The sequence below is a fragment of the Drosophila nasuta genome, chromosome 2L, assembly GCF_023558535.2.
Source record: "Drosophila nasuta strain 15112-1781.00 chromosome 2L, ASM2355853v1, whole genome shotgun sequence".
In the NCBI taxonomy this organism is placed as follows: Eukaryota; Metazoa; Arthropoda; class Insecta; order Diptera; family Drosophilidae; genus Drosophila; species Drosophila nasuta.
The window spans coordinates 19,317,422-19,342,977 of record NC_083455.1 but is presented as its reverse complement, the minus strand read 5'-3'; the positions used below and the strand labels follow the sequence as shown (position 1 = coordinate 19,342,977).

At 36.9% G+C, this 25,556-nt stretch overlaps 6 protein-coding genes across 18 annotated transcripts in view; 3 read left to right on the top strand and 3 right to left on the bottom strand.

Annotated features, from left to right (window-relative positions):
• Positions 1 to 85: 85 nt before the first annotated feature.
• Positions 86 to 13,447, bottom strand: LOC132784173 (nicotinate phosphoribosyltransferase). 2 transcript variants are annotated; one of them, XM_060789634.1, is made up of 12 exons: positions 13,306 to 13,447; positions 11,725 to 12,100; positions 9,673 to 9,843; positions 9,471 to 9,597; positions 8,522 to 8,605; positions 8,287 to 8,414; positions 5,674 to 5,814; positions 5,448 to 5,619; positions 4,804 to 5,136; positions 2,917 to 3,182; positions 1,070 to 1,479; positions 86 to 1,006 (listed from the first exon to the last, which is right to left on the bottom strand). In XM_060789634.1, the coding sequence occupies exons 2-12, from the start codon at positions 11,816 to 11,818 to the stop codon at positions 929 to 931; spliced, it is 2,004 nt and encodes a 667-aa protein (XP_060645617.1). In that variant the 5' UTR covers positions 11,819 to 12,100; positions 13,306 to 13,447; the 3' UTR covers positions 86 to 928. The 2 variants fall into 2 exon arrangements, with proteins under 2 accessions (XP_060645617.1, XP_060645705.1); XM_060789722.1 differs by lacking the exon at positions 4,804 to 5,136 and having other exon boundaries at positions 674 to 1,006; positions 13,306 to 13,444.
• A 292-nt stretch (positions 13,448 to 13,739) lies between these two features.
• On the bottom strand, positions 13,740 to 15,468 carry LOC132784365 (putative tRNA pseudouridine synthase Pus10). Its single transcript, XM_060789978.1, has 2 exons — positions 15,255 to 15,468; positions 13,740 to 15,194 (listed from the first exon to the last, which is right to left on the bottom strand). Exons 1-2 carry the CDS (start codon positions 15,372 to 15,374, stop codon positions 13,821 to 13,823), a joined length of 1,494 nt encoding a protein of 497 aa, XP_060645961.1. The 5' UTR covers positions 15,375 to 15,468; the 3' UTR covers positions 13,740 to 13,820.
• A 68-nt stretch (positions 15,469 to 15,536) lies between these two features.
• LOC132784517 (NADH dehydrogenase [ubiquinone] iron-sulfur protein 5) lies at positions 15,537 to 16,300 on the top strand. The gene is made up of 3 exons (XM_060790219.1): positions 15,537 to 15,649; positions 15,837 to 16,063; positions 16,129 to 16,300. The coding sequence occupies exons 2-3, from the start codon at positions 15,851 to 15,853 to the stop codon at positions 16,219 to 16,221; spliced, it is 306 nt and encodes a 101-aa protein (XP_060646202.1). The 5' UTR covers positions 15,537 to 15,649; positions 15,837 to 15,850; the 3' UTR covers positions 16,222 to 16,300.
• A 146-nt stretch (positions 16,301 to 16,446) lies between these two features.
• LOC132786696 (U5 small nuclear ribonucleoprotein 40 kDa protein) lies at positions 16,447 to 18,083 on the top strand. The gene is made up of 3 exons (XM_060793307.1): positions 16,447 to 16,658; positions 16,748 to 16,877; positions 16,931 to 18,083. The coding sequence occupies exons 1-3, from the start codon at positions 16,551 to 16,553 to the stop codon at positions 17,734 to 17,736; spliced, it is 1,044 nt and encodes a 347-aa protein (XP_060649290.1). The 5' UTR covers positions 16,447 to 16,550; the 3' UTR covers positions 17,737 to 18,083.
• A 181-nt stretch (positions 18,084 to 18,264) lies between these two features.
• LOC132786701 (uncharacterized) lies at positions 18,265 to 19,119 on the bottom strand. The gene is made up of 2 exons (XM_060793321.1): positions 18,841 to 19,119; positions 18,265 to 18,777 (listed from the first exon to the last, which is right to left on the bottom strand). The coding sequence occupies exons 1-2, from the start codon at positions 19,027 to 19,029 to the stop codon at positions 18,349 to 18,351; spliced, it is 618 nt and encodes a 205-aa protein (XP_060649304.1). The 5' UTR covers positions 19,030 to 19,119; the 3' UTR covers positions 18,265 to 18,348.
• Positions 19,120 to 19,478: 359 nt separating this feature from the next.
• LOC132786616 (protein split ends) overlaps positions 19,479 to 25,556 on the top strand; it is a 76,907-nt gene continuing 70,829 nt past the window's right edge. For 7 of the 12 annotated variants that reach the window (XM_060793296.1, XM_060793288.1, XM_060793213.1 and 4 more), the window contains exon 1: positions 24,185 to 25,448. In XM_060793296.1, the coding sequence (XP_060649279.1) occupies positions 25,279 to 25,448 (170 nt within the window). In that variant the 5' untranslated portion in view covers positions 24,185 to 25,278. Of the gene's footprint in view, positions 20,667 to 20,770; positions 20,786 to 24,184; positions 25,449 to 25,556 lie in introns of those variants that run through there. The other 5 variants (XM_060793238.1, XM_060793262.1, XM_060793198.1 and 2 more) reach the window with 4 other exon arrangements.

Here is a 25,556-nt window from a genome sequence, read left to right as displayed (position 1 = left end):
TTTAGTTCCTCTGCAAAGCATCTAATTCATTTTTTTTTTAGTAACAACACAATTTGTTTTTTGTTGAAGCGCTCATTTAATAAACTTGTGAGTGTTTGGTGTGTGTTTGTGTATTGCTTTGCTGCTTACAGTTTTAAATTAATATTGAACATATTTACACTCGATTATTATTTATATAGTCTAGTATATAAGCATTTAGGATTGTATGTAAAATATGTGTGCATTGATGTGTGCCGACTATACATGCAAAACTCTACTAATTACCTAATTAGCAATCATTTGTACTTCAAACTGTTTCGATTCTTTCGTATATCGTATTTTAGTTTTAGTTTTTGTGTTTTTTGGTTTACAATTGATTTGTATCATTTATGTTTTCTACTTGATTTTGGTTAGCAACATACAACACTTAATGACTATAAATATTAAATACATTTCGCTTTCGTCTCTCACCACACTCGCTCTCTCTCTTTCGCTCTTAAGTATTTGGTTACAGTTTTCGATATTGGTTTTTCTTTTTGTTTTCCTCTTTTCTTTTCTTTTCTTTTTGTTTTGTTTTGTTGTTGTGTAAGGCACATGACACATTCCTGAATATGATGTGCGTACATAATAATCGTTAATAATATTTAATAATATTGAATATTAGGTTTATATTCTTCTATGTAAGTATATATAAGCTGTCTATTTTTTTGGTTTTAAGTAGATTAATTTGAGTTGTGCACATTATATGATACACATACAATATTTGTTTTTTGACAAGAAGATTAACAAATTGTCTGGTTTCCAATTAATTCTTTAATTCATATGACCAGCAAATGACTAAATTTTGCAAAAAAACCAATTCATTATGTTTCTGGGGGGGGTTTGAGGCGTAGAATTTTTTGCGGAATTACTTTCGAAAGCAGCGCCCGACACTGGCTGCTTATATAGATCATGAGAGCTCCCCGATGGGCGCATTCTGCAGCCACAGATCGTGTATAAAGTTGTACAAATTATCGCTGACAGCCACCTGCAAAAAAGGGGGTTAAGAAATTAATTATATTTCTACAAAATATGAATTTATCAATCTTACTTTATATGGCGTTGGATTCAACGTTCGCTTGTGATCATTTCGCAGTGTCTTCAACGAGATTTGAACCTTCTCACGCACTTGCTCCAGCGTTGGCAACATTTGGCATATCTTGCCCGATTGCCAGTAGATCTTGTAGAGCGACTCCACATGCGATGGTATCACATAGGCACGCTTCGACTCCTGGAACGGATGGCGACACAACACCTTCTGACCCACAGCTGGCGGCAGCTCTGAATCCTTCTGCAGCAGATCGATCAAGGCGTGTCCATCGGCGCTGTACAATCGATATGCATTCTTATTTCCCGGCATCGTCACCTTCTCCACATCTTGGCTGAGCTTAATGCGTGCCTGGCCATTGATCTCCACCAGCTTGTAGACACAGCCCAAGGCAGGCTGACGTTGGCAAGTGACTGGAGAGGGAGAGGGGGAGTGAGATATTTTGTATCAATTTATATTATCTTCATAGAGTACTTCTTACTTAATATGAACTCTTTTAAAGCAAACTTCGTCTAACAGAATTTGAAATTAAATCTTTTTCTTATTAACATAAAATAAATATTTTATAATAGTTAAATAGCTAAAAAAATTTAAAATAAATATTTTATAATAGTTAAAAATATTGTAAAATATTTTATAATGATTGAATAGTTAAAACTATTATAAAATAATAATTAAATAGTTAAAACTATTATAAAATATGTATTTATTTTAAATATTTTATAATAGTTAACTAATTAAAACTGTTATAAAATATTTATTTTATTATAAAATTATATTTTATAATAGTTAAATAGTTAAAACTATTATAAAATATTTATTTTATGTTAAAAATTATATCCCATACATTATATAAAACAAATATATATATATAAGAATTTTTAAAACTATTATAAAATATTTAAAATTAATATTTAAATTAAACATATTATAAAATACTTATTTTAAGTTAAAATACATACAATATATAAAATAAGAATTTTTGCTTATTTATTAAAATGTGAAATCTGCATAGTATTGGACAAAATGCTTTATTCTTATATATAATAATAGTATATATATTATAGCTGCAAAAGCTATCACTAAGCCATAAAAAGCGAAGATTGAATAAAGAATTTCAAATTTTCTTTGAGTAAGAGTGAAATAATTTAACTGATTTTTTTGTCAAAGCTTTTTTTGATCATTTATGTAAAATATAATATAATTTTTATATATTATATATATATTATATTATATAAATATTTTTAAATTTATTTAAAGCTATTGATCTAACATATATTTTTATTAAATTTGGAAATGTGTTTTTTAAATTTAATTTGAATTGATCTATAATTTTGAAAAATTCGAAAAACTTGGTTAAGCTAGAAATCAAATTACATTCTGTTAAATTTTTAAACAATATTTATACCCGCTAGACAAAAGGTAAAATGGTATTATAACATTGTGTCATAGGAAATGTATGTAACAAGCAGATTCCTCTAGGGTATATTAAATATACTATAGTTTGAATACATACAATTGATCTATCATATAAATTTATTAAATTTGGAAAGGGGTTTTCTATAATTAAATTAGAGCTGATCTATAATATATTCAAAGATGTGTATATTCAAATATGTAAATATACCAAAATATACTCAAATATGCCAAAGTCTATATTGGTACATTGTAGTATTTTTTCGATATATTCATTTGGTATATTTTTAGAATAGAATAGAATTTTATAGAAAATGGATAGAGGATATCTCACAGTCCATTGTAGCTTTCTTGCTTGTTTTACTCTTCTGAGATCTAGGAATTTTGCATAGAACCTTACCCATATTATATTATTAGGAAATTTCCGAACTTACCCAAGTGCGTGCCAATGCCAAAGCAATCGATCTTGTGTCCCTGTTCATTCAGGCTGAGAATGGTGTCCTCGTTGATGTCATTCGAAGCGACGATCGTCAGTTTGTTGAACCACGGCACCTTAAAGCGTTCCGCAACCTTTTCGAATGCTTCACGTGCGAGGCAAGACAAATAAGCCAAATCTCCAGAATCGATGCGAATGCCCAGAGCATGATATCCCAGATCGTTGAGGGCCAAAGCCACAGCACTAAAGTTAAGCAAGCCACTCCTAAAGAAATCCAGAGAAAGGAAGGAGAGAGAGAAAGAGAGAGAGAGAGCAAAGTGAGCGTGCATTAAAACAAGGTGACTAAAGAAGCTTCAAGTGCTGCATTTTTTTTTGTTGGGTTTGGTTTTCAATTCAATTCAATAAGTTTTGTTGCTAACTAAGTTCAAAGCTTGTCAAAGTGCAGAATGCAAAGAGTGCGCTTTGAGGTGCCATCAATATATTCTTAAATTCTATAGTTTATGCATTATTGTGTGTTGACTATAATCTAAGACTTTATTTCTATTTTTTGCTGGCAGCGCTCGCATTTTCTTTTTTATTTTTATTTTTTGGAGATCACAATTCAAGCTTCAGTTACTGAAAGCCATGCAGTGTGCTCTCTCGGACGCTTTGTTTTTGTTTTTTTTATTTGGAAAATCGAAACTAATTATGAGTAATTATAGTAGATACTAAATATTCGTAATACAATCAAAACGAAACACACGAAAAATCAATTAACAATTAAACACACACACAAATGAAATAGTTTCTCTTTTTTTTTGGAGTGGGGAAATCGAAAATGACAATAAATAATAAAAAAAATTAAAAGATATGACAAATACACTAGACACATAATAAAAGATTAGGGTGAGAGGAGATTCAGTGTGTGTTCAGAGTTTGAGTATTTCATTCAACTGCTTTCTCTCGTATTCCTAAAATATGTTAAACGTGGGTGGTATATGAAAATGTTTTTCTCTGTTTTCTTTACTTTCGTATAAATGTTTCTGTTTTGTTTGTTGTAGTTTGAAGACGTGTTTTACATACCTCTGCCAAAATAGTGCCGGGAAGTCATTTTTACTATGTTAGATGGAATAATTTCTTTTCTTTTTTCGTTTTTCTTTTCTTTATGTTTATGTTGCAATATTCGGTTAATTCGTTAAAAATGTCACACAATTCACGACCAGACGAGAGAAATTAAAGTATTGAAATGAAAAATGAGCCAGTTTCGAGTTGGTTAGTATTGGAAAGCAAAGAGAGAGCAAAAGACGTGGAAAATATTCAGCAAATAAATCGAATGGGAATAAAAATTAAGAAAGAAAGAAAGAAATAAAATAGGAATGCACTTCACCTGGTTTTGTTTCGAGTCTCCCTAAATGAGCTGACAATACCTTGATTGATTATTAAGTGTTTTTTTTTTTATGTTTAGCCTGGACTTTAGTTCCAATAGAGAGCACATATACACATACATACAAACATATATCATATATAGTAAATAAATGTTGTATATGCACATGTCGAATGCATAATAATTATTTTGAATTTAGCAGCAAGTATTTTTCGTTTGTTATAGCGCATGATATTGGATCGATGATGATTGTGGATCGGAAAACGATCCCGAAATGCGGAAAATGCGTGAGTGTGGTAGAGGAGGAGTAAAAGGAGGCGGGGCACTCATGCTGGCCCCCCAAAAAAAATCATAAAAATAAAAAAACATGTGGAGTGAATTTTAAATATTAGAGAGCATTAGTATAGTAAAAAAAAAATAAAATTATATCAACGAAACCAAGACGAATGGCAAATGAAATTTGTTGTTGTTTTTTAGTTTGTTTATCCCATTGTAAATTTGCTTTTGGTACGTGACATTTACCTGAATGACTTCTCGACATATTTTGGAAGGTACGTTGAAGTGTTGTTCACTGTGGTTATCACTGTAGTTGTTGCAGTTGTTGAGAGATCTTTTACACTTGTTGCTTGTTGTTGTTGTTGCTCTTTTTCAGCTGTTTTCGCTACACTTTTGCTTAGACCATTTGTGTGTCCATTGAGCTTTGGCGAATGTTGTTGTTGTTTCTCTTGGTGATGACCATTTGTGCCGTTGCTGGGCGTGGTTGGGGGCGTCAGAGGAGCAACGCCATTCGTTAGCTGACTAGAAGTTCTTGATTTGGTATCATTGGGGACTTGTGTGTTCTGTTCTGTATCTCGGCTGTTGGGAATACTTTCAATTATTACATGACGAACTCATAAATCGATCGGGAGTAGAGAGCGGACGAGGGCAGAGGGGGAGCAAAAGAAAGGAGACGACACACACAATGTTTACGACTAGCTTGAGCTCGATTATTTGCTGAAATTCGTGCACTGCTGCTGCTGTACTTTTTTGATAAGAGAGATTGTAACATAAAATAATAACAAAACGTAACGAAATGAAACGAAAGTAACAAACGATTGAAACGCACAACTGAATAATACTTGAATAACCAAAACCGTTCCGAGAGAATCTGCCTAAAAGCGAAATACCTCTTAACATCGTACGTGTCGACAAGTGCCATAAATCCATCCGGGAATGCAATCGCATAGGAGACCATCGCAGCCAGCTCCCCTTCGCTTGACTCCTCCGTGGACACGTCCAGCACATGCGACAGCATCTGACGATGCTTGATCGCATGCTCCAGCAGATCCTCCATTACACCTACAAAGTGAAGTATTAATATTTATCACTGCTTTTAATGATGTATAGTTTTACCCGTTTGCTTGTGCTTGAGCAGACGCGTCTTCAACTCGCCCACGCTGCTGAAACTGGTGATGTACGCATGAGCATGCGTGCCTTTCACTGGGATGTTGAACAGCTTGCCAGCCAACACATTGGAGGTGCCATCAAAGCCACCTAGAAGTAGCAAGAAATAGAGTTTCAATTATTACGTACAAGTTGGTTTCAAAAAAACAGTAATTTGTGTCGAAATCAGCACAGAAATATGACACAAAATATTAAGTATACGTTAACAGACTTCTATTAATGTATTGCTGTTATTTATCAGATGTTTCACTGTTAATTTAACAGTCACTTTAAAGGTGTAAAGAAATAGAGTTCCAATTATTACGTATAAGTTGGTTTAAAAGATTTGTGTTGAAATCAGCACAAAAAAATTACACAAAACATTACGTATACGTTAACAGACTGCTATTAAGTTGCTGCTGTTATTTAACAGAATTTCCCTGCTAATTTAACAGTGAATTTAAAAGTGGAAAGAGATAGATTTCCAATTATTACGTATAAGTTGGTTTAAAAAGTAGTAATTTGTGTCGAAATCAGCACAGATGGCATAAAATATTAAGTATACGTCAACGGACTGCTATTAATGTGTTACTGTTATTTAGCAGATGTTTTCACTGTTAATTTAGCAGTCACTTTACAAGACTGTTAGTTATGTGTCGTCTCAAATGCTTTCTGTTATGTTGCTGTTAGTAAGCAGACTGTTAAACATAATAGCCACACATTAATAACAGTCTTGTAAATGCTGTTAAATGAACAGTGGGAAATCCTGTTAAATTACGTTTTCTGTAAATACTTTCTTGTTAACAAACATTCATTATGTTCCAGTTTGAGTAGAAAAAGTTTGCAAAAGCAGTTTATTCTCTGGCGGAATTTGTCACGACACTATTAACAGTGAAAAACATAAAATGAGAGACAATCAAAAAAATAGCAATGCATATTTCTATAGCTCTCGATTGGCACTATATTTTTCTTTTCTTAACGTTTTCTGTTCCTATTTATAAGAATCATCTTTACTCAAAATATAAAAATGTTTGCTTTGGTTTTTTTACTTTATCATTATTAAAATAGAGATTTCTAAATATAACAAAAACTAATGTTAAAATCTGTTAAGCTTCGGAAATAGTTTAACATTACTTTCTTATTTCCCATTTATACTATTTAAGTAAACGTATGCCTCGAAAAATTGCTTCATTGATATAAAATGTTAAATTTTATTAGCATTTGCCTTTGAATAATATTTAACAAACAATCTGAAGATCTTTTACTTTGATATTACATTAAAATTGCATTAATTTTGGATTAGATTGTTGATTTAAATAAAATACAAATTTTAATATATAATAATTTGAAGTGACTGCTTGAATTTAGAATAATTCATATAAAATTCAAAATGCCGAAAATCAAATTTTTTAACATTCTAAACTATTGGTTTATTCAAAATCCAATATAAATTCACCGCTATTATAGTTTCTCTACTAACATTGCGCTGTGGCATTAAAATCCCGGAGTCCTTAACATTTTACTACTTTAGTAACATTTAAAAAAATGTTAATTTTGCTGCTTTTTTTACAGCTTTTTACAACTCCTGTGATTATTTAAATTGGTGCATTATGTTTCAAAAGCGATTGCTATTTAGCAATAACCATTAACATTGCAGTTGCCATTAGGCAAATTAAAATTGAGAGGCATGGGGACTGACGATGTCGATGTCGATGATGACACCACTGTGTCATGGCTGCACCGCTGTGTCGAAGAAGCGGAAGGAAGCCTTTAGGGACCTTGAGAGGGAAGCGCGCGTGAGTCACGACGCCGCACGCGACCCAATCGATTGAGAATTGAGTGAATAAAAAAAAAAAATAAAACCCTGATCCTATGTATAATTAAACGCATTACAAAGTTTAAGCGCAGCTCTCGCTCTCGTCCTCTCTCTCATTCTCTTTCTCCTTGTTTCTCTGGCTGTCTAGGAAGCGGAAAAGGTAACAAAAGTTACGATGTGTGAGCGCCAATTGAAAACAAGGTGCCAGCCGCTGGTTGGCACCGATACCGACCCACACATGGAGCATGGAACTTGGGATTGGAACTGAAGCAGGCGGCAAAAAAGTTTGACTTGTGTTTATTTTTTTTTTTTTTTTGGAGACTCACATTGCGTGTGCCACCCACTTTTAACACATGAACATGGAGAGTTCTTGAACTTTACAGAGAAGTGGAGAAATGGGCAAGAGAATTCGGGGAGAAAAGAAGTTTGGCGTAACAAGGTAGGAGCCACATCGAGTGACAGTGACACGTGCTTTGCATGCAAGCACATCATAAAAGACCAGACAAACAATATGAAATTGATGACTACCCCGAAAAAAAAACAGCTGAAAATCCAACTGCATCGATCAATGCCTTTAAGGTTTCTCTGGTAGGCGCTATTTTCACGGCGTTTTCGGGTTTGTTTTTTAATTGATTATGGCCCAGGCGCATGCAATTTGGCTAAAGCAACGAGGAAATATCGCACACGTATGACCTTAGTTGTCACCTCCAACACCGCTTCTCTCTCTCTATCTCTGGTGTGAACATTTTTTTTTCATTATTGTGTACCTGTGTATGAATACTTTGATGCGGATAAACCGCCATCGGGTCCCTGCGCTCGACGCAGTCCAAACTCCAAGAGTTTGACATGTTTCCCAGCTACCATGCGATATCGCGCTGCATTCGTCGCCATTAAACTGTGCAAAACAAGCAAGCAAACGAAGGAACGAAAGAAAAAGAGAATACGTTAGCATTTTATTGGTCATTATTATTAGGGTTATTGGCATAATGCTTTATCGCTCACCTGGCATAGTTCACGAGCGTCAACAGCGTCGTTTCCAGCAGCTGTACGATAATTAAAGGTCCCTCGATCTTGATGATGGGCACGCTGTCAGGGGATGATCAAAACGTTAAACGAAGTTGTAGTTACATACCATTCAAATGTTGAGTGTTAGCTAACGGTTTGTTAACATTGCTGTTAGCTGTTAACTTAACTAACAGTTTAATATGTAAACTGTTAACTCTTAACGAACAGCTAGTTAACATTGTTGTTAGCTGCTAATTTAACGTGGACTACACAGGTTAACATACAACCGTTTACTCTTAACGAACCTTTAGTTAAAAATATGTTAACATTTAACTGATAATTTTTCACTAGCAGCTAGTTAACATTGCTGTTAGCTTAATTTAATGTGGAAATGCAAGTTACTACACAACTAGGTTAACATTCAACTGTTGACTCTTAAGGAACAGCTAGTTAACACTTATGTTAACATTTAACTTAGCTAGGCTAACATTGAACTATTAACTCTTCACTAACAGCCAGTTAACATTGCTGTTAGCTGTTAATTTATCGTGGAAACGTAAGTTGCTTTACAGCTAGGTTAACATTCAACTGTTAACTCTTATCCAACAGATAGTTGACATTGCTGTGAACTGTTAACTTAGCTAGGCTAACATTCAAATGTTAACTCTTCACTAACAGCTAGTTAACATTGTTCTTAGCTGTTAACTTAACGTGTAAATGCAAGTTACTACACAACTGGGTTATCATTCAACTGTTAACTCTTAACGAACAGCTAGTTAACATTGATCTTAACATTTAACTGTTAATTTTCCTCTAGCAACTAGTTAACATTACTGTTAGCTGTTAACATACCATAGAAACGCAAGTTACTACACATTTAGGTGAACATTCAATTGTTAACTCTTCACTAACAGTAAGTTAACATTGCTGTTAACTGTCAACTTACCGTGGAAACGCAACTGTGCCTTCGTCGATAGCATAAAGTGTCACATCATGCGCTGTCAAATTGCCCAAATATTCAAAGAACTCATTCTCGATGCCTTCGGGCAATGTTTGCCTCAAATAGTCAATATCTGCAATAATCATAAAAGAGTTGAGTAGATAAATAAATAAATTGTATTTGCATTATCAGTGAATAATATAGTTACCGCTTTGGGAGTAATGAAAGCTGTCGAGGAACTTGAGGCACTCCTCGAGTCCGGCAAATATGGTGAATTCACCATGGAATGGATTGTTGCGAAAGAACAAATCGAATACAGCCTGATCGTCCGTTTTGCCCGACTTCCAGTAGGCATAGGCCATTGTAATTTGATATAAATCTGCGGTTGATCAAATATATACAGAAAAAAAAAACGAATGATAAACACGATAAGCACGAGTGATAGACATGATTAGCCACCATAATTAATGATCGTGATATGATGATAATGAAGAGATCCATTTTTAGATTGACTACACGTCCGACCGACCGATAAGATATGGTCAAAGTTCCCCAGACATGTGCATAATTGCACACACACTCGTTGTATTTGGCAAAACAAACAGCAGAAAGTCAACGCTGTTAAATTCTTATCTAAATTTGTAATTACTAAAGCCTCAGAGATCGTCTATTTGCATTCGTGCGGTTAAACAGAAATAGAGACAACTAAAAATGTAAATGTCATGCAAAAAAGTTTCGACTATTTTGGACCGACTGACGCTGCCATATGGAAGAAAATTGTGCAAGAAACTAGTGCAAAATCATTTGAGAGTTTATAAGGAGAGAAATATTAATATAATTTTTGTATAAATATTTTGTTTTTCACACAAAAACAAATCTATGTTTATTATACTTCGCACTATCAGGATGACGACCTACTTTGTATATATTTTTGTTTGCTATTGAAATTTTATTTAAATTTAATTATAACGCTGCAAACTTTCTTATCGTATTAATATTAAACTTTATACTAAGTACTCCAAAAATATTGTGGAAAATCCTTTGATAGTTTTTATTTGATAATTGTAGACTACTCGACTTTCAGCACAGAAACTTGCGTAATCATAATCTACTTTAATCAACAGAGCAGATATTATAGTAATGACTTTCATAATTGACATTGAACAATTGCATGAAATTGTTGAATGCGCAAAAAAAAAGTTTATTTATTAGATATAAGAAATTTCTCGAAGTTAAATATAACCCATATCTATTAGTAATAATAAAAAGATAATAAATTTGTATAGGAAATTAAGTTTCTTATAGGAAATGATGCGACAATAATAGAATTGTTGTATTGTAGAAAGAATATTTGCGAAATTGAGCATAAAACTATAATAAAACTGTATGGCAAAATGTATTAAAATAGATGTATCTAATAATAGCATTCTTATTTTTAATATTTTTTTTGTGGTTATAAATAAAAAAACAAAAATTTATAATGTCATACAAAAAACAAATTAAAGTAACTATTGTAATGATATAAAAGAGAATATAAGAAATTCAAAAATGTAATCTAATTATAACATTCTTATTCGTAATAGTATTAAACAAATTAAACATATTAAAATTTAATAAATTGAAAAACTTTCATAGAAAAAATAAATTAAAGTAAATATTTTTTCGTAATCGAATAGAATATATCCAAAAATAAATTCAATAAAATTATTCTAAAATACTATATTATATTCTGGGTTAATACTAACTGATTTTTTAATAAATACATATACATATAAATTTAATTGATGTATTATTTCATTTAATTTCTTATACAACTGATTTATAAATTTAATAAATGAAATAATACATTTAATAAATTATTTATGCAAAAAAATTAGATAAGATTAGAGTATTAACAAAAAAAGTATAATTAAATGTATATAACATATGTAACATAAATTTTGAATTTAGTCTTAAATATAAACTCTACAACAGTAATGTAATTTTTATATTGATGTACTCTATATTGTACACCCAACTGAATATTAAACCATATCTTACTTTATATTATATTTCTCATTTATGTGTACATCCAGCAAGCCATATTTGCTAATCAATTGACTACATTTACTATAATTGGCTTCTGACTTCTGTTTTGCACTGCCCTCAAGATTAACTTTAGCCTATTTATATGCACACACACAAAGTCACATAATATTTTTATAACTCGATTTATGATGATGAATTGCAGTGATGATGATGAAAGCGAAATTGGACTCACCAGTGAGCAGGGGCTGGACAACGCCATTCTGATTCATTCGTCCGCGATCCATAAATTGTCCACCCGAATTGCAGCTCATTTCACGGTCATTCATGATCACAAATTCGTTGTTGCTATTATTGTTCTTACTCGATTAATAATATTTGTTGTTGTCTTAGTTGTTGTTGTTGCGAGTCTCTTATTGACACGTTTGTAGGTCGTTCACACACACAGAACGTGCCAAATAAATAAATTAAGTTATTATATTGCAGCAATTGAATCCGAAAAGCCGTTGAACTTGTTGTTCTTATTATATGTTTGTTTTTTAATTCATATGTGTGTGTGTATGTTTTGTTTTTTGTTTTTCAGCTGTATCTCTTTGTATTTGTATTTGTATCTGTAAGATTCAAATGTTTAAATTAGTGTTGTTTTTTGTTTTGTTAATTAACATTACAATTTGTTGACGGTGTATGACGTAAGCAAAAATCGTTTTTAGATCACACCCTGAATCAAATTCTTTGCATATCTTTATAGTAAACTTCTAGTAAGCAATGTAAAACATAAACACTTGAATTTTTCTCCCTCTTTCTGTCTCTCTTTCTGTGTCTTCAACGTGCTTTGAATGCCTTTTGTTTTGTCAGTTATCATCAATGGGGTTTATCACTTATTGGCTAGAAGGCGGCACTGGGTCAGTACGCTACCGATAATGCTGTATATATATATTGTGTATATATATATTGGAGCAGTTGTTATTGTTGTGCTGATATTTGAGATTTTTATCGCGCGCGCTGGCAAAACTTTTCCGCTAAGCGTTTCAAGCTCAACTGAACTGAATGGAAATTGAAATTCGAAATTGAGTCGCGAGCAGAGACAACTGAACGAGGCGAGTCAGTGCGTGCGAGTGAGATGGCACGATTGGAGCAGAGCAGCGACAGAGCACAGCGCGCGTTTTATGCGTTGTGATGATTGTAGGAAATTTGTTTGCTGGGAGAATTTGTTGATTGTTGTTACTTAGCAGCGCCAGCTGGCGGGCAAATTTGCTAATGCGGGGGCATGGGCGAAGAGCGCCAAAAGAGAGCCCTCATATATGTGAGTGTATGAGTGCATTAGTGCAGAATAGTGTGTATGTGTGTGTTTCATTGAGTTTGGCTATGCATTGGGATTTGTTTATTTCGGCTGCTGCTGCTACTGTTGCTACTGCTTTGCTGATTATATTGATTACACACGTGAGCCGATGTCGTCGTTGGCCTCAACATGTTGCACACAGACGCCCGCTGAGCAGCGACAGCGCAGCATTAGGCATTAGTGAAGGTTGCCTGAAGGTCGGCGGTCGACACCCCAAAAAAAAATGAGGCGAAGCAGGCGAAACGACGCTGCGCTCAAGACAAGACAAGACATGTCAGGACAAAATGTGTACTTCCTATACAATGCCCTACTGTTGCAATCTGCTATTGTTGCAGCACTTCACTTTCACTTTTTGCACACGTTTCAATTCATAAAATCCACAAAAATTCTTTACTACAACACAGTTTACATACATAGTTCGCTCGTTAATTTCACAACATAGACCCGACGACATTCAAAATGCTGCTGCATGCTTACACTTTAAATAGCCGCACTTAGTTAGTAATATGCTTTAGAATATGTTGCATATGCCGCACGTTAAGAATTTTATTTAACAAATTTTAAATAACACAACTAAACTATAATATCAGTGTGCGACTCTTTGCAAAGCGCTCTCAGCTGATAAGAGCGCGGTGCTGCCAACTTGTTTGCAATGCTCGCCTCCACAGGTTATATGCGAGTGCGCAGCTCTTGCGCTCTGCTCTCTCACTCTGGGCATGACGTCACAATTGCAATATTATTGAACAAATATATTGCTCCATCTGTTACAGAAGTGTTGCAAAACGGTAATATTGATAAGTAGCTTTTGTTCAACCTTTCCTACAGCATTTAAATAGGTAATAAAATGGCTTTTAATATTTACAAATATTTATTGTAAAGCATATAACATTCTATGTAGCAATTCCAATTCGCTATTGTCTGGAATTGTAGTCCTATTCCTCTGATAGCTGATTTCCAGTGTTGTACAAGCTTTAAATTCAAAAAGGTAACGATTATTCAACAGCAGCTGCATTATTTACATCGGCCGGCCAATCCAAGTCAATGCCCACCACATCCAATGCCAAGATGTCAATGGGCTGGCCTATTATCGAAGCTATCGAAGGCGCCGTGCGTCCAAATTCACCATGCACCAGCTCCTTGATATAAGTGCCCGCTTGACTCACAACATCAATGACCAACAAACGCGGATTCTCGCGCTGCACGCGTGCCTTTACCTCGAATATAGTTCGAGGACGCGTATGCAGGGGTCGACGATGCAACACACGTATGGGCGTCTTTTGTTGTATGTCAAAGCTCTCCGAGATTTGCAATTTCTGTAGTATGTCCAACGTCGCCGGCTGTTCAAGCACACAGAGAGCACGATAATATTTACGCTTCTGCTCCTCACCCGTCTTAATGTGCGTCAATTCTTCACGCGGCACCACCTGCAGATTGTGTATGGACACCGTGCCCGTGGCATCCACAGCTTGCTCCATAGCCAATGCTTGTGCTTGGGTCAAGCTGCCACAACGTGCATTTTGAATTTCCAAGACAAATGGACGTCCTTTGCCCAAACAACGCACATCGACATCCTCACGACCGCTGGACATGAACGTAATCTTCTCCGGCGTCTCACTAAAGTGGCCTCCTACATTGCGTATGATAATCTCCTCAATGCTGTCCTCCATGATGCGTTTCCCATCCAGCACCCAAGGCGTATGCGAGAGTTCGCGGCTCAGCTTGCGATAGCGTCCCGCCACACAAACCAAAGGACCCAATAGATCTATGGACTGCAGTTCCAGAGGATCCGTAACAGGCGCCGGAGGTATTGGCAGGAACTTCTCAAAGAGCTCAGCTTTGAGACGTGCTGGTTGGTACTGTTTTTCGAGCAGACCTCGCGAGATTTCGATGCGTTTCTGATGTGCCGCCTTTGCGGGAAATGCTGCCTTATTTAGCTCCACCAGCTTGGCCACATCCACCTCCTCTGTGCTATGCCGCAACTCAATGTTAATCATTAGCCCATTGGCATCGTATTCCTTGTCCAACTGCGTGCAAACAATAGGATGTAATATGAGTTTTACAGCCTCCTTGATGGATACATCAGGTGCAAAGTTGTTGTCCACCGCGGCGCCAAATTTGCGCTGCAAAGCAAACCACATGGAGAGCTGACGCAGCTGTAGCGCCATTGGCAAACTGAAAGCTAAAACGATTCCTGCGCTGTCGTATTTGGCAAAATCCGAGTGCAAAATGCCATCGATCAATTGTTGCTGGAAGTCCTCGGAAAAAAGTCCCAGGCAAGTGGAACAAATGTCCAGACGTGGCTTTTTGGTGGGCTGCTCATCGGCTGGTTCATCCTTTATACCATCTGCAGGCACTTTTACATCCAGCTGTAATTAAATAGTTGAATAGCCGCTCAGGAAGCAAGTCTCAATATGTTCTCTGCTCACGCGCTGAAAGGTTTTCTGCATGTCGCGGTATTCAGTGCCGCGCGCCTTTAGGTAGCGCAACTGACACACGCGACAAACGCCGCAGCTCTCTAGATAATCAATTAGTTCTTGATTTTTCATTTTCTTTTACAAATTAATTCAATTAATTTAAATGCAGCAACGTTGTGGAATGCGCTGCAATTGTAAACAAAACGTGCAGTCAACACAAAGTTTGCCAACACTTGCACTCGACTTGGTATTAAAATACTAGCAATTGATATTTCTTGCTTTCGATGATTCGGAAAACTATAAAACATCGATACATCGATTGCATCATCGGTGTTTTTCCCCGTCTCTAGCTGTCGTTCATATAGATTCTCAAAGATTCTTATTTTTCACTTGGATTGGAATTTAAGGTAAATTACAACTCCTAAAACTCTTCATATGTCCGTAACTAGACAACAGGTGTACTCTAAGCAACAGCAGCTGTTTGCTGTAGGCTACAAAATTTAAATAACAGCGTTGTTATTGTTACGTCACAGCGAAGACACTACACGATTCCAATTGGAATAATATAAATATTTTGTATTTGTATTTTTGCAGCTAACAACAACAAAATGTCATTGTCGCCGTTCCTGCGCCTGCCATTGACCGATTTGACCGGTTGTCTGATCAACCATCAAACCTACGACAAATGCGGCCAATTCGAAATGAAAATGATGGATTGCCTGGAGGCATATGGCTTGGAACGCGGCAAGAAGCAATGCGCCGATCTTATTGGCGACTTCCAGGAGTGCGTGAGCATGGATAAGCAGCTGAAACGTTTCCACGTAAGTTTGCAAATCCAGCGTCCTTCATTGGTCGTTTTATTAAATGTTATTTGTTGCATTTGCAGGCCATGCGAAACGAGCGCTTCAGGCAATGGTTGACTGGTGAACGCAAGAAGGAGAATTTGTATGCTGAGGCGCCACGGGTGGATGCTTTCTAGGAAGCTACCATATTGGGAAAAAATTGCATATGTATAGCCGAAATGTCGTTAAAATAAACAATTATGTACAATTTACAAAGAGGTCTTGTTTAAAAGTGGAGAAACATCGATAACACCTTCACTATTATTGACGGGCTAGCACTATCGCTGCCATCGAATGCTACAAAAAATCGTTTGTTCATGTAGTGTTGGACAATGGTCCAACTTTCATGCATTTTAGCAACATACATCTACATACCTAGTTGGCAGCACCAACGTTTTGTTTTTGCGGCTGAAAAATTGGCTGCTCCGGTGTACGTTTAATAAATAAATAGAATTTTATCAATAAAATGGGCACAAAACGTCCCAATACTAGTGTGGTGCTGGCGCAGGAGTCCAAGCGCAGCAAGAGCGAAATTGTGGCCTACACAAATCGCGACAAGGCGCTGCTCGAGTCGGTAAGCAAAACATGCACAAGAAGAAGAAGCAGCAACAAAATTATTGTGGAGCATTTTTATTAATAAGATGTAAATTTTATAATTTTTAGGGCGTGCGACGTACTTCCAACCTGCAGGCGCCCATAATGCAACTAGAGGGACATGAGGGCGAAATATTTACCACAGAATTTCATCCTGAAGGCGAAATGCTGCTCTCCTCGGGCTTCGATAGACAACTTTGTAAGAGATTTCAGTTTTCTTTTGATTACCAACTTAATTTACATACTCTTTAGACATCTGGCAGGTTTATGGCGACTGCGAGAACATTATGGCCATGTCGGGACACAGTGGCGCTGTGATGGAAGCGCACTTTACACCCGATGGTTCCCATATTTTCACCTGCTCCACAGACAAAACGCTCGCCATTTGGGACATTGTTAGCGGGCAACGTGTGCGACGTCTCAAAGGACACACAAACTTTGTGAACAGTGTACAGGGTTCGCGACGTGGTCAGCAACTGCTGTGCTCCGGCAGCGATGATCGAACCATTCGCATTTGGGATGCCCGCAAAAAGCAGGCGGCCCATGTTCTCGAGTCACCTTATCAGCTGACAGCGGTTTGTTTCGGCGACACTAGCGAACAAGTAATCAGCGGCGGCATTGATAATGAGCTCAAGATTTGGGATATACGCAAAAATCAGGTGTTGCATCATCTGCGTGGCCACACAGACACCATTACAAGTGTGGCGCTTTCCCCTGAAGGTGACTTTGTTTTGACCAATGCCATGGACAACACGTTGCGTGTGTGGGATGTGCGTCCTTATGCCCCAGGGGAACGCTGCGTCAAAGTCTTCCAGGGACATCAGCATAACTTTGAGAAGAATCTTTTGCGTTGCGCCTGGTCACCGGGTGGCGATAAAATCAGCGCTGGATCAGCGGATCGTCATGTCTACGTTTGGGATGTGAATACGAGGCGTATTCTTTATAAGCTGCCGGGACACAATGGCAGCGTAAACGACGTCGATTTTAGTCCTCGAGAGCCTTTAATATTGTCCGCCTCTAGCGATAAGACGCTGTATCTGGGTGAAATTGAAGATTAGCCGAGTGTGGCACAAATAAATAGGGAATCGAAAATAATAATAACAATTGTTTTAATTAAATAACGAAAATCAGACACTTGAAACCGTCTTCAACCAAAATTATCTAGACCAAAATCAGGCTTTTTGATTTAAAATTTATAATTATATTAATTAATTTTTCTTAACATTTATTATTATAATTTTTATATTTTCGCTGAAAACAATATTGAGGAATAAATAAGGGTACTCGATTTTGCATTACACCAATATATTTCAGTTGACTCTTTAATTTATGATAAATATTAGTTGCATTTTTGTTACTCAAATCAAATTATTAGTCTACAAATATATTGAAAATTAAAATACAATCATGACAAAGAATTTTTATACATAAGACGTAATGATTCCTATTTATTTTTTGCTCAAAAATAAATTACTTAAAATTAATTATCGTTGAGGAAAAATAGTAAGTCAGTAATGATTCATGTCTGCGATAAGCAATATTTAAATTACATGCTATGGCTTGTGTCATAACTGAAAGTGATTGAATTGAAGATCAGCCAAGTATCACATAAAAGTTGTTTATTAACGTTTAATAAATAATTTGTATAATTTGCAAGTGATTCGTGGATGTTAAACGGGAAGCGCACTGGACGACGCTGAAACGCTGCTCTTGAACAGCTGCCCAAAGAACTTGAGACCCGTCGCTCCACCGGGCACCATTCCCAGCAGCATGAAGAGCAGCGTGATAATCTGGGCCACCGCGAACAGCACTGTAAACGCGGTGCTTTTTGCCACCAGGGCGAAGTATAGCGTTGTTATCAGACAACCGCTGTAGGAGATGGATGAGAGGAGTCGCGGTTTGGAGAACATTTGCCTGAAGAACGTCTGAAAGCCGACGAGAAAGCAAAAGCTAATGATGAAGAAGAGACTGCCCAATGTGAAAAGCAGCGCAAATTTGGGTTTCAGCATCAGGACGGGTATGTAAAGTGTGGAGAGTGTCATGCAAAGGCAGCCCATGCCGAGACAGGCTACAAAGCCCACAATGCGTTGCAGTCGTGACTGTTGATAAATGGAAAATGCAATGAATATATTAATATATATTAAGAGCTGTTGTAAATTTACCAGCTTGGGACAGCAGGAATCCTGTGTGTCCTTGAGCCAACTGTTTGCTTCGGGTGTCTCATCGGAGCGCGAGAAGATTTGTGAGAGGCCGGAGGGCACTTTGAGCTGTGGCAGTTTCACATTGAAATTCTTTTTCTGATCGCTTTGCAGCAGTAAATATTCATCGAGATCTTGCTTAAGATTGCTCATTGTTTTTGTGCCACCGCATAAATATTTGTAATAATCGTAATTCTCTTTTGTTTACTGCCAACCTGACAACATGTAAGAATGAATGAGAGGCAGTTGACAGTACGTCTCCTAGCCCTTGTCAGTATTTAAATACCAGCATATTGTAAACGGCCGAGTTGGCAGCTCATTTGGCGTATCGGCGTCCACTTTGAAATTTTTATTTGCAATTATAAAAGTTATAAATGGCAATAAGATATATTTGTTTGTAATTGAAAAACTTATTGAGTCGGAAAATTTGTTAAACAATCAATAAGATTTATTAATACCTAAAAACATCATTTGACCTGCTTAGTAGTAAATATTCTTGAATAAAATAAAAATTAATGTCCTTTGGGTTACTGACGAGCTAGATTTTTATTAAACATCCAATAAGATAAGTAACAACTCGTTAATAAATGGTAACATATCTTATTATGTCACATTCTTTAAAATAATATAAATAAATGTATTTACTTATTTGAACAAAATTTAAATGCTAACTTTTTCAATCAAAGCAATACTGACGTCACAATCAGCAGACTTCTGGTAGCTACATGAATTTTACAGCACTATTGTGGTGCTGCCAACGTTGGCACCAACGAAATAACACAATTTTTGACCTGATAAAGTGCGGGAGTTGCCATATTTCAGAGAAATGCTTCAATCGCGATTCAAATCTGGCAACCCGCTAATTCTTTCAGTTTCAGTTGAATTTTTGTCGTGGTTGGTTCGTTTGTCGCTGCGCGCGCGTCAGATATGTAATTAAACTGAAATCCAAATTACAAGTATAATTGATAATAATATTCAAGACGCCGAACACACGCAAAAGTATAACAAAAAATATCTAAACACAAATATATATGTTAATCGTAAATATAATTTGATTAAAAGTTAAATAACGGCAAATTAAACACACCCCCCACTGCAGTTCCCCTCGCACCGCTTCGCCGTGCTTCTCTGTCTCTTCTATTTATGCAAATTGTGTAAATGCATATGTGAGAGTGTGTGTGCGGCGGTTTATCGTCGTCGGAGCGAAGAGCGAAGCGTACGCGCGCGGTTGTCGCTGTGTGTGTGTACGCGTATACGTGTGTGAGAGAGTGTATGTTGTGTGTGTGGGCGATTGTGTTTATGTGGGAAACGCATTAATTACACAAATACAAATGCAAATACAGCAACAACAAGAAATGTAAATACAAATAACAAATACAATCAAATACAAACAAAAACAATACGTAAGGAAAATTGCAAAGCCAAAAAAAAGTATTTCAAATGCAATCTAAATACAAAATTTTTAATTATGATACAAATTGAGAAGCAAATTTTTTATTGTTTTTTGCGAAAAATTTGAAATAAAAAAAATTCATAAAAAATTTAATTTGTGATGGTTTTTTGTTGTTGAATAAAATTCACTAATAAAAAAATTGCAGCAAAGTGAATTAAATTATAAAATATATATATATAATAAATATTTGACTCCCGGATCGTGAAAAATAAGAAAAACAAATCGAACTACAACAAAAAGGAATTTTCTTGGAGAAATATGCTGAAATTTCGAATAAAGCATCAAACGGATTGGAATTAACCGACGATCAGCAGATGGAAGCATTCGCTTCAATGGTGTAAGTAGTATAAATATATAACATTCGATATTTGTATTAATTATTAAACAGCGCTAATAGCATTTTTTATCTATACATTTCTAATTCATTTCATTTCTTTGCAGCTCTCAACGCAATTGGTAAGGAAAAAAATAAAACTACTGGAATGAGAAAATATAAAATTGTGATGATAAATAAGAAAATATAAAAAATAAAATTAAAACAAAAAATAGTGATTTGGCCCCTGCAAATTAGAAAGTGTTGCAAAGTGTTTAAAATAAAAACAAAATCAATGTTTTAAAATGTTTGCAATGAATGGTTAAAGGCGGCCCACAAAGTTGATGCCAATTTTGCAGCTACAAAAACAAAGAGCAAACTAAATTTAAAGTACATAATTTAATACATACAAATACAAAATTCGTATGTATGAATGTGTGTGTGTGTTTGTGTAAACGCCCAGGACTCGCTTCGTTGTTGTGTGTGTGTCGTTGATTTTGCAGAGTCTCCGATCTACAAAGCTGCGCAGCACAAAGAAAAATGGCACAACGTTTTGGAGACTGAGCTGGGGAGCTCACTGCTGGCGTCGCTGCCACCGCACAGAAGCAGCAGCAACAACAGCAATTAACTCGAAAGCAAAGAATTTCATCAGAAATTCAAAGCACATAAGGCGACGAACGGATGACGTGCAACGGGCTGAAAAAAATATAATAACGAGGCAAGCGACGACAGCGACGCAAGCAGCGGCTACAAGCAGCGCAGCGACAGAGCAACGGCGGCGTCGTTGAAATGTGTTGTAGCAAAAATCCAGGCTGACAGCTCCCCTCAACAAAAAAAAAAAACAACAAAGAAAAGTAACATGGCGCTGGCCTGTGTGCACTTGAGTGTGTATGAGTGTATATGATTTGTATATATGTGTACGTGTGTATTAGTTTGAGCTCCAACAACAACAGCAGTAGCAGCAGCAGCAGCCGCATACAAAACGAACAACGCAAATAAAGCAAAACAGCTAAGGTGTGAGCAAGAAAGGAAATCTTCAAAGCTTGTCGCGTGTGAGTAAGTGAGATGGCGTTGCTTGAACATGGAGAGAAATTGTCGTGTCGCGTTTTGTAGCGTCGTCGTCATCATCGTCGTTTGTCGTCGTCGTCGCTCGTTTGTCGCTTGTCGTTGAAAAATCGATTCAGCTGCACGAAACGAGAACGCGCGCGTGCAAGCGAGAGGCCAATATCAAAATAATAATGGTCGTCGTGTTTGTGTATGTGTGCAAGCGAGCAGCACGATGCGGTAAAAAAAACTTTATTTAACCCGTTTCGTGTGCGTGCGCGTGCGCATGTATGTGTGTGTGTGAGCTGCTAGAAACTACGTCGTTGTACGACAAAAACTACAAAGTTGAAGCGACGCGGCGTGTGGTGGCATCCGCCACCGCCCCACTTCGTCAATTCCCCCTACTCCTGTATATTGCAAATGCGGTCGCTGTATGTGTAAATGTGTATGTGTGCGAGTATATTGGTGTGTGGTCACGTAGCAGCGCTACAAAAATGACTGCATAGTTTGCTGACTACAAAAACGACAATGAAGAAGAAGCATAAAACTGGTTTGGTTTCTGCTTCTTCTACTGCTAAAGCGACAGCTGCGCTAGCATATTAATGAATTTCGAATTCTAGCCGCCTCTTTTAATGGGATTTTTTTGCAAAAAAAAAGGAAAAATAAACGCTATCTCTATAAATGGTCATAGCTTTTAGCCATAAATGTCGTAGCAGTTGTTGTAATATTTAAACCAAATACGTTTCCAATGGCCACCACCACAAAAAAACAAAATGGCCGCCAGCACCTCCAATGTACAAGTAGAAGAGACCAACGAAAAGGATAGAAAAAACGCACAAATTTCAAGCAGCATAAAATATACTGTATTTTGTTTTCGTTTTAGTTTAGTTTACTTTTTGAGCAAAATGAGGTAGAGATTTTAGTTTGTTTTTTGCACACGTCGACAAAAAGGGGGGCAAAAAAAGGAAAAACGCAAGCAGCAGCAACAACAAAAAAATAATGAAGCGAATTGAACCGCACCCCACCAAGCATACAAAGCGACTGATGCGCAGCAGCAATGTTTAAGTACAGCCAGGCAGGCAGCACCAAAAACTTTCACGATCGATTGGCAGCCCCAAACGACGGCAGCAGCGACAGAAGCAGCAGCAGCAATGGCTGCCTGCCGCTTAAGCTCTCCAACTCGGGGGCCTCTCTGTGTGTGTGGGAATGAAAGAGAGATAGCGTTGTGTATATGCTTGCAAAAGAGATAGAAAGAGGAGAGCGCCAGTCCAAACGCCCGCTAGCGACTGCGCGTTTTGTACAGGCAGCAAACACAGACACTCATATATGGGTTGTACATACATACGTACATATGTATTTGATTATTTTTATGGGCTCCATTTTGCGTGTAGTTGTGATTTCCTGCTGCGCCCCAACAACACACAAAAGGGCCCTATAAGTGTAGCAAATGGCAGCAACAAAAACAACAATGGTTAGGCAGAGCGACAAAACTACATTTTATGTATGGCCATATCACAACGTCGTCATCGCTGGCAAAAGGCATGGCACATTGGGAAGGGGGACGAAATGGCTGAAAAACGTGAAATAACAACGCGAGTTCCCGAAGCACCCCTCTCGACACATACACACGCATACGTACATAAGTACACATGCACATGACCATTTATAAATACACAACAGCAGCAGCAACGACGGCAGCGACTGCGAACAACAACAATGACGAACGGCAAAAACAAACTCACAGAAGATACTCGTTTTTCCATGCCATGCCCAGGCAGAGGCAGCAGCAGAGCAAGCAGCACTCAAAAAGTACCAGCTATAAATTCTTTATGTACATAAAAGTACATAGCGTACACACACAAGCATACTACTGGCATCTATATGGATGTATGTATGTCCATGTATGTATGCTTAAACGTGTATTTTAATGCTGTGTGTGCGCTGAAGCAGCAACAACGGGCCATTAAAACCTGTCGCTCTATCTCGCTCTCACCACAGGCACCCCACTTTACTCAATGTGTATATGTGAGATTGTATGTGTGTGTATGAGTAGCTATAACAACCACGTCAGACAGCGGCAGCAGCAGCAGCAAAGGCAGGCAGCAGCGCAGCAGTTCAGTGCAAACGTCAATTATAAGCAAACATACTCAGCAGCGAGGCAATGTTGCCAAACTTCTCTCACGCTACGCAGTGTGAACCAGACAGGGGATAGCGAGTGTGAGCGAGAGAGTGCGATTAAGCGCATTAGTCAGAGGGAGTCAGCAAACACTGTACGCTGTTGCCAAATTTCACGCCATCAACAAAAGGCAGCGAGCCAGCAGCAGCAGCAGCAGCAAAGCATGAATGTTGTTCTTGTATTTCCATGTTGCTGCTTTTTGGAATTTTTAACATGCGCCCCGCTTGGCTTGGCTGGCTGCTTTTCTTATATGTACATATATATATGTATATATACATATATATATAAATGTTTTTTTTTGTATATTGTTGTTGTTGGCCGGTTTTGTGGATTGATGGCGATGTTGTTGGTTCTTGCTTGGACCCGGCCCCGGTTCGGCTGCCTGGTTGCCATTGCCTGGCTTGTAACGTTGACTGGATTATAATAACGTGCTGTCGACGTCGCTGCTCGCATTTCCACCTTCTGTTCTTCGTTGTTGTAGAGGAAATGCGCTCAGCAGTCCCTTGCTATATAAAATAATATGCCTTCTTCTTCCCTTGTTGTCCAGGCAGCAGCGACTTGCTTTGCCTTGCCTTTTAAATTGAGCGCAAAGATCTTGCGTATCTCATAGATACACACACACATACACACACCGAAAGATTCACATACATTGTTGTTGAGCGTCCCATTGAAATTTCAATAAATTTAAATTGCTCTCTAGTTGAATTAAATTAAAACATTTGTTGTGTATATTTTTAGTACTAAATTAACATAAATTGGCATCAGCTTTGTCGTTCGCCTTCTTCTCTTGGTGCACTCAAAGAAAGCAACAAATATGTATTATAACATAAATAATAATAATAATGATAATAATAATAACAGCGAAATAATATGGTAAATCATATATGTGTGGCAAAAATTAAGTTGAATGAGAAATGAGAAAAGAAAAGTGCAAAATGCTGTGTCTGCTCTTCGAAGAAAAAGAAATGTTAATCTAATAATATGCTAATCTTCAATCACTCCCCTTCATGTCCCCAAACGTTCTTCCCCCTCAATCTATTTACAGCCCCCCAATACTAAAATAAATGAAAAAGTAAAAAAAAAGAAAATAATTCGAATCGATGTATCGAATCGATTGATTGAATCGATCGTCGTGTGTTTTCACTGTGAGCAAAAAGTAAATGCAAAAAAAGGAAAAAGCAAAGCAAGCAAAAATGCAATGAAAAATTAAGAAATCAAGAGATCTAGTGCAAATTGAAAGTATCTCGAAAAATGTGCGAGTGAACCGAGAGAAAGAGAAAAAAGAAAAGAAAGAGAGAGAGTTAAATCTTGAAAGCGGGATATTCAATCAATGGGAGGAGCGCGCCCATTTAAAATTATGCGCCTCCACAACGACGGCATACGGGAAATGCTCAATAGATCGTGAGTTATCGAAACATGGTACGCGACAGCAGCCGTAACATTTGTTTTGGAAAATTAGCCGAAACTACGCAGCAGCAACAACAACAAATAGCCGTGGATAGTAGCAGCAGCAACAACAACAACAATAACAACAGCAACACTAACAATAACCATAGCCAGAAACTACTACGCGATACTTTGAAAAGGTAAGTTCCAGTTACAGATACCCGAGAGAACAAAAGAAACTTCTATTGTTTCCAGACTTCAAGGAATTCTTTCCAGTTGTTTCCTATTCTGGATCTAAATAATACAAT